Genomic DNA, 7,895 nt, shown 5'->3' on the forward strand with positions numbered 1-7,895 from the left:
AAAGAGAAAGGGACTAAAATTAGGCCTATGTGTTCTTTCAGACTATGCTCTAAACCTGTGCCAAATATCATGGAGATACGTTCAGCCGTTTGGGCTACAAACGCTAACAAACATCCATCCATCCATCTAAACTTTCGCATTTATAATATTTACATGTTTCTTATTATATATTATATGATTTAAGTATTAAATGTATATAAAAATAGTCATACCTCTAAAGTATGTTTTCCAGCAACCTTACTAGCGATTTCCTCAGCAGATGGCTCCGGCATGATATTGAACAGTTCCGTCATCAGATCATTCAGTTCCTTTTTTGAAATCTTTATTATACTGTTGTCTAACACTTCTTCATCATCATCATCTGTATATTGGAAATAATATTATAAAGAGGAAAGATTTGTATTTTTGTATGTATTGAAATAACTCAAAAACTACTGGGCCGATTTTAAATATTTTTTCAACATTAGAAAGGTAATTTATCTGTGAGTAACATAGGCTATAATTTTAATTATTTTTAAATTTCGCGCGGGCGAAGTCGCGAGCAACAGCTAGTACGGAAATATTTATAGTCTAGGACATTTATCTATACTAAGATTATAAAGAGGAAAGATTTTTATTTTTGTATGTATTGAAATAACTGAAAAATTACTGTGCTTATTTCGAAAATTCTTTTAACAATAAAAAGCTATGTTATAAATGACATTGGCAATTTTTTTTTAAACCCACAGGGACAAAGTCGAGAGCAACGGGAAGTAAATCTAATTCTTTGACTGTTTAAATCGACATGTTTTAAAGTTAATTCATTACAAAAATCTATCCTTCTTAACTGACTTTTCATAAGAAAGAAGTTATTAATTTGTCAGGATTTTTTTATATTTCACTTCATAACTTCAGCTTTAGTAGATCTATTATGGTTAATATTTTCCAATGTCCTGTTTATTGTGTAATATTTGAAGTTAAAGATTCCTTTTAAATTTCACCTTAAAGACGCATGACAAAAACAGAGGCCTGATTTGTTTGTAGATGTGTGAATAATGTTGCCACTTTCTACAGGCAAAGTACAGTTTACAGTTTTATTTCAAGATTGTTCGTTTTTAAAACAATTATTACCGTGATGTGACGTAACTTACGTATATCAGGGTCGGCAGCAACATTATACTCCGGATCCGCTTCATCATCATCTTCGTTCTTCACCAGCGCGGATGCAGGGTTGAGGCATTCCTCTAAGAACTCATTCCATACAGGATCGTCCACATCCACTGTCGGTACATCATCAGGAGGGATGAAGGAACTCTCTATATGCTCTATTGGTGTTGCTGATAAACTTAACTTGGATCTAGTTCTGAGAGCGATTGTCGCTTCCTCTTCTAAATTTAATTTACGACGCGATGGTGTTAGTTTGTTCTGATGATTGCAAATGATGTTATTAATTTTAATTTTGAATTCTCTGATTTATTAACAGTTACAGAACCGTTAATAAAATAGTTATCTATACATCTTCACGTTCAGAGTTTCTTAAGAAGTGAAATAAAATTAGACAGTCAAAAGAAATACTTAGCAGTACTTACACAGAACTACAATATAGCTGAGATAAACATGTTTCTTATATATTTTTTATATCTGTGTACATAACTTAGACAGTAGTAGTAATTCCAACTTACTTGTGGTACTTTGAATGGACCATCTTTAACAACTTTCGGAGATACGAGACTCTGTGATTTAGGAGTTGCTGGTGTTCTCGGCAGAGAGTCTACATCACTACTTGATTCCACTGTATGTTCATCATCACTCTAAAATTAGGATTACATATAATATAGTAGAACCTCGATAACTCAAACCTCGGTAACTTAAAAACCTCTATAACTTCAAAAAATAATATGTTCCCTTCTCATCAGAGCCCAAAACCTCTACAACATAGCCCCTCGTTAACTTAAAACATTTTGTGTTTCCCTTGGACTTTAACTTATTAAGGTTCTACTGTAGTTCTAAAAATAATAATTACAAAAAATGTGATTTACATAAACATAAAAATTTAGAGGATCTAGTATCACACATTTCACAATTTAAAATAGATCACAATTATTCTTTTCTTTGATTACCTCAATTTTCATAGTAATTATTTATTTACAATCCAGGTTGATGAAATAATCAAAATAGGCAGTACCAAAAGCAACCAAAACAAATGTTGATGTATAAAGATACAAGAGCAGAAGAAGCAAGCCCATAGTATCTGTCTACCCCTCTGGGTTACAGGTGAGTTATGTTATAATGCTCAACATACCTGCACATCATCGTGATTGGGATGATACTCATCATCGTCTTCATCCTCCGGCAACTCCTGGGCTATGAGAGCCTTTACCTCAGGTCGTGTCTTCACAGGAATATGTTTGATTGGTGTTAATTCCAAATTCTCTAAATTCCATCCAGATGATTTCGGTAAATCCTTCATCAGTTCTCTATAAGAAAAATAACATTGGTGAGAGAATGTATTTCTATAGTTTAATTATAGTTTTAATTAATGTAAATAAATAACCAATAATACATAATTCATATCATTGAGTTTGATGATTTGACTATGTAATGGTAATAATAAAAAAAGTACATACTTAACTTTGGCTCTAGTTAATTTAGGTCTGAATTTTTCTTCCATAATAGATTCTTCTTCTTCTCTTAATTTTACAAGAGCCAAAACATGATCATTTGTGACCACTTTCTGTAAAGCATTAAAACAAATAATTACAATATACTATATTGTTTGTTTGTTTTGTTCAACACTTTCTGAGCCACTTATTCACTTAGTCGGCTCATTTTCATACAGAAACTTTATAGTGGCATTGAATGTGTTAAAAATTACACAACAATTTTTTGTTGCATCAAACATACCTTAAGTATCTTCTTAACACTAACATCGTCTAAATTATTTTTGATAGCTGAGGCATGAACATTCTTTTCCATTTGGAATGAATTCTCTGCAAGAACACTATCATCACCTTCAGAACTGCTCGAGTCCAGCCTGGAAATGTAAAAATAAAATAATAAACATAACTTTTAAATATACTAATATTAATGTGCCACTACCTCTGATTGCAAAAATAAAAAATATATCACCTACCGCTTTCGTTTCCGAAGTCTTGTTCTTACATTAGATTTGGTGACATTTTCTGATGATTTCGGAGATTTATCAGATTCGGATGAATTATCTGAACTACGAACGTTATTTTCTGCTTCACTCATATTTGTAAACTTTTAATCGTTTATACTCTTCTTCTAGAAATATTAAATTGTATTCGTAGAGTGAATAATACAGAATTTAATTGAGTTTTTAACCATAACTTCAAATAATTTACAAAAATTAACAGAAAAACAAACTGTGGGGGAAATATTCTTCTGTCTTCAAAAGTAGTTTAAACGATAAGAACTATTACGAATTACATTATTTAATTATTGTTGTGATCGGAAAAATATTCTACTACTGAATTCTTGAATAAAAATAAAGCACATCAATAAAAGTCGCAATTAAAAAGGAAATTTGTGCAAAAGAAACGGACTTTAACTTCAGACTCAAACATTGAAATATGTCAACTGTCAATGTCAAACTAGCGTTTTTTTTTGACAATTTTCGTTCAGAAACTATAATGAAGTTTAAAAATAATTTTAAGCGATATAAGTACTAAATAAGCCATAGATGTCTTCTACGACCCTGTGTGGTCTCAAAACATCCAATATGAACAGATTCATGATTAACAATGACTTTAATTTAACTTAGGGAGATTTTCTTACAAATACCTTGATAGGCCAAAATTAAAGAAATGTCTATTGCATACTGTTGCAATAGAATTAATAAAGTATTTAGTAAAACCTTGAAGTTGTACTTTGATGTCAAACAATTTTTTAAGCTCATTTAGTTTCATATATTGTGATTTAAGTTATAAAATACAATTGGAAATAAATAGAAATATATAAAATCAAATAACTAATAACTACTAACAAAAAAAAAATATTTTATTGTTTAATTACATTAACATTAACATAATGATTATTGTTTATTTTATTTTACACAAGCTTGATTGCTTTTTCATGAAAGTCTGCAAGCAAGAGTTTCATGTCATCAAATCCCGATAACTCCTGGGCCTGTTGTAATGGCAGCCACTTGTAGTCCTGATGTTCATCAGACAATGTCACACTTTGATCTGGGTTTTTCAGCTTAGCTAACCAGTATATAACACATTTAGGTTTTTGATTAACTTGATAGTTAAGTGTGTAAGATACCTCTTTATAGATCTGGAAACAAAACGAGCAACATAAATTACACTTAACATGTATTACAAAAATGATCTATATACATGGATTTCATATTTAAGTCCACTGCATAGAGATCAAATACATAAAGAGTATTTTATTTAATAATGATACACTTAATCCCAACATTTGGTAAGGAAAAGACTTTTTCATGTTTCAAACTTACTTCTAAATCGTTCTCTGCATATCCAGCTTCTTCCTTAGTTTCTCTTAAAGCTGTTACCCAATTGGATTCACCAGGATCAACATGACCTAGGCATTGGAAATAATTTAAATTATGTGTTGTTAAAATTAATAAATTGCACTGTGGATTAAGGATATAAAAATATTAATTTACCCTTCGGTGGAGTCCAATGATGTTGGCCATATGAAGTTTGTAATAGGAGAAATTGTATTACTTTATTTGTATAGCGAAATATTACTAACCCAGCTGCACTGGTTAATGACATTGTAAAAAGCTGCACTGAAAACTAAGTACAATAAAAATGTAATCAATTTTATCTTTACATATTTGATAATTTAATTATTTAATTACAAGGCAATGAAATCAAACAACAGAACACAATGTAGGTGGAAACTGGAAAACTATGCAACTCCAAAAATCAAACTTTCGAAAAAACGCGATTTACTGTTTTTTTTTTGAGGGTTTTATTTATATACCTTACGAATGGTAATTAATTTGCCTAGATTTATTTGAGGTCCATTCGTTACAGTTTTTTTTTTATCGATTATGTACTTTTCTTTCTACTGTGTAGTCTTACTATGAAGGTAGTTTTCCAGCGGAAACTTAAAAATGGCTATTTTTGGAACTTGAGCAATCAAGATACAGCTCATCCAGAATGTGTGTTATTTTTTTGTTCGATAAGAAAACAATAAGACAAAAACGCATTTGCACCAAAATGTCAGTTGTTTAGATTTCCACCATACGAAGATGATATTTGTATTATCTATGGTTACTAAATTGCTGGGGACAAATTGTTTCCAGCGCCATCTAGGGCTATTGTTAAAAAATGCGGGCTGTTTACTACCACCAAATAATTTATTTAGTATTTAGTATATGTAAAATCAAACAAAAGTGTGAAATAAGTTGTAATAAAATTGTTTTTATTTTATTTTGATACGTTTGCAATTGTGTAGTAGCGCCGACACTTAATATTAACATTTATACACACATTTTTAACAAAAACGAAAATAAGACAAAAATTTTTTTATACGCTTTTTTGCCGACTTTTGATACGCTTTTTTTTAGAAAAACTCAAATACTACTACAAAGTTTATAACCTTGTTAGTAAAAAGTGGGACCAAATGGCAGCTAATCCGCATCAAACAAAAAAAGAATTACGTCAATCGAATGCATACATCGTAGTATAGTCGATGCTCACTCATAAAATCGACCACATAATCACTTTTACACCTATCGATCTCTATTTCCTTTACTTTGGTGCATATTTTTGCCCATTTTATGGCTCTCATTAAATTAACTTTTTTATTAACCAGGTTAGTTATCTCTGTGAAGTTCCAATTAAATTTTTTATTTTTTTTACATCACGCGACCTTGAAGCTAACTTCCACATATCGTAAGATGCAAACAATATTTTCTATCACTATCATAGTCTGTGTTTGTCATATAATGTCTTAGAAATAAAAAAAATAACAAAAAAAATCCCTCCAAGAGAGAACCATAAACAAGAAATTGAATTTAATAAAAAAAATACGGAGTGTCTGAGTGAGATTTTTTTAACATATATTGATTTTACATTTAATTTACAAGCATTACAAAAGGTATACTAAAAGAAAAGTTTATCAACTTCAAGATTTGTGCGGCGATAACTTACAGGCAACCCAACGGGACAGGCGAAGCTAGACATAAATATAATGGTATTTAATACATTTATAACTACAAACATATATATTTTACAACTCACAGAATAATCACTAAACATACTATTTAATTATAATTGTATTTACAGATTCAGTATTTCTTTACTTTTAACTTTTGATGCCTCTTCGGCAAACATTCTATTTCTATCAACACAAAATCTTTCTACACAAATGTGCCAAGTTCCATCAAGTATATCCTTTAAATTTGTCTCATAGTGCTTTGTACATTGTTTTAGAAATTCAAAAACCTCCAATGACTTTGATATACCATTTTTTAAATTTCTTTTGCAGTAATTATCGTGTAAATAAACATTTATTTGACCGGCGGAGGTTTCAATTGCATGAATAAAATCTTCCGATGTATATGTAACTGAATGCTTTGGATTTGAGTAATCTATAAATTCAACATAGATATCTGTTCTTTGAATATTACGTGCAAATAGACACATCTTACATATCACGCAGTCTTTTATTAGTGTATTTTTAAAAATAAATTCGCTTACAAAATCACAAGCTTCCATTTCAACACTCCTAGTAGTTAATCTTTCTTTAAATTTTCTATTCCGTAAATCATTATAGATAGAATTTTTTTTGGAGTCCCATAGACAAGGAGGTTTTATTAGAATTTCATAATCCTTTATAATTAGATCATTAATGTCATCCTGATCAGCTCCGGGGCGAGTCAATTTACTAACAAGTGCAGTTTTATATCCTGCTATAAACTGAGCCGTTGTGGGATTATGATTGCCGCAATACTCTCTTAGGCAGTTAAACATATCTTCTAGTGGATACATCTGAAGTCGTCTAGTGCTTAAGTACTTAATGTTATGTTTTTTGTTCATATTATTCCACAACATTTGGACCCCCGTAAGAGTCCACACCCACCCTTCCTGTACAGGAAGAGGACGACCGAACCCTACAAATAAGATATTTTGAAAAAATCTAGTCATTTTTTTTAAATGATCGATATGTGGTGAATTTTCAGTTAGGTTGATTAATAATTTCTTCCCTCCTTCTAAATATTCTCTGTCGCTATTTAAACTATCGAATAATTCGTCCATGTTTTTTACCACATTGGCTGTCACAGCAGTTTCTGTGGGAAGTTCACCTGAAACGAAAAATGAATCAATTACTGTTTATAATACTAATGTTAACATAACATACACATAAAAAGCTACGAAAACACGTGAAACGAGCCTCCGGAAGATTCTATGAGGGTATACGTGTGTGCGCGAGAGTAGAAGGGATGCGGCTAACTATTAGTCTTGGTAGTACGCGTACGATGTACTAAAAAGTAATGTTACTCGGCACTGTACTAAAAGTAACATTACCGAATGGCTTCTGTTAATCGGACATTTTGTACTTTTAGTACAGTACTACATAATATCGTTATTAGCCTCTTTGTTGTTTGATTTGATTAAATATTTGCCAAATAGAACCACCTTCAGTAATGAGAATCAAAAGTGGATAAAATTATTTATGAATTAAATTTATTTTCGCTATAAACATATGTTTGACCCTACTTAAAATCTGATGTGAAATAATCTATAACCCTTGTTATATTTTATTAATGGTATTGTGTTCTCACAAATCTGAAGTACTAAAGGTACTAAAAGTTACTAGTACGTTTTTCCAATTGTACTAGTACGGTGCGCATTTGCAGATGACCGATTAAGCCCAAGACACTAACTATCGGGTACGGGTACGACTGCGCC

The 7,895-nt window shown here is 30.9% G+C and overlaps 2 protein-coding genes across 3 annotated transcripts in view; both read right to left on the reverse strand.

Annotated features, from left to right (window-relative positions):
• Nucleotides 1-3,360, reverse strand: part of LOC106102134 — a 13,607-nt gene extending 10,247 nt beyond the window's left edge. The window contains exons 1-7 of the mRNA XM_013281544.1: nucleotides 3,113-3,360; nucleotides 2,884-3,013; nucleotides 2,607-2,713; nucleotides 2,282-2,456; nucleotides 1,662-1,790; nucleotides 1,131-1,404; nucleotides 210-361 (exon numbers count right to left, since the gene is read on the reverse strand). Coding sequence (XP_013136998.1) covers nucleotides 210-361; nucleotides 1,131-1,404; nucleotides 1,662-1,790; nucleotides 2,282-2,456; nucleotides 2,607-2,713; nucleotides 2,884-3,013; nucleotides 3,113-3,234 — 1,089 coding nt within the window. The 5' untranslated portion in view covers nucleotides 3,235-3,360. The remainder of the gene's footprint in view (nucleotides 1-209; nucleotides 362-1,130; nucleotides 1,405-1,661; nucleotides 1,791-2,281; nucleotides 2,457-2,606; nucleotides 2,714-2,883; nucleotides 3,014-3,112) is intronic.
• Nucleotides 3,361-3,988: 628 nt separating this feature from the next.
• LOC106102441 (bis(5'-nucleosyl)-tetraphosphatase [asymmetrical]) lies at nucleotides 3,989-5,221 on the reverse strand. 2 transcript variants are annotated; one of them, XM_013281924.1, is made up of 4 exons: nucleotides 5,061-5,221; nucleotides 4,637-4,769; nucleotides 4,466-4,551; nucleotides 3,989-4,281 (listed from the first exon to the last, which is right to left on the reverse strand). In XM_013281924.1, the coding sequence occupies exons 2-4, from the start codon at nucleotides 4,746-4,748 to the stop codon at nucleotides 4,054-4,056; spliced, it is 426 nt and encodes a 141-aa protein (XP_013137378.1). In that variant the 5' UTR covers nucleotides 4,749-4,769; nucleotides 5,061-5,221; the 3' UTR covers nucleotides 3,989-4,053. The 2 variants fall into 2 exon arrangements, with proteins under 2 accessions (XP_013137378.1, XP_013137377.1); XM_013281923.1 differs by having other exon boundaries at nucleotides 4,960-5,221.
• Between the last annotated feature and the right edge of the window lie 2,674 nt (nucleotides 5,222-7,895).

Source organism: Papilio polytes, unplaced genomic scaffold, assembly GCF_000836215.1.
Source record: "Papilio polytes unplaced genomic scaffold, Ppol_1.0 DF823923.1, whole genome shotgun sequence".
In the NCBI taxonomy this organism is placed as follows: Eukaryota; Metazoa; Arthropoda; class Insecta; order Lepidoptera; family Papilionidae; genus Papilio; species Papilio polytes.

Excerpts from the sequence above, each read along its gene's own strand:
- LOC106102441 (XM_013281924.1), bottom strand. The coding sequence starts at position 4,748 with ATGTCATTAACCAGTGCAGCTGGGTTAGTAATATTTCGCTATACAAAT. Across the intron at positions 4,552-4,636 it reads TCATTGGACTCCACCGAAGG|GTCATGTTGATCCTGGTGAA; the intron begins GTAAATTAATAT and ends TCCAATGCCTAG. Across the intron at positions 4,282-4,465 it reads ATGCAGAGAACGATTTAGAA|ATCTATAAAGAGGTATCTTA; the intron begins GTAAGTTTGAAA and ends TTTTGTTTCCAG.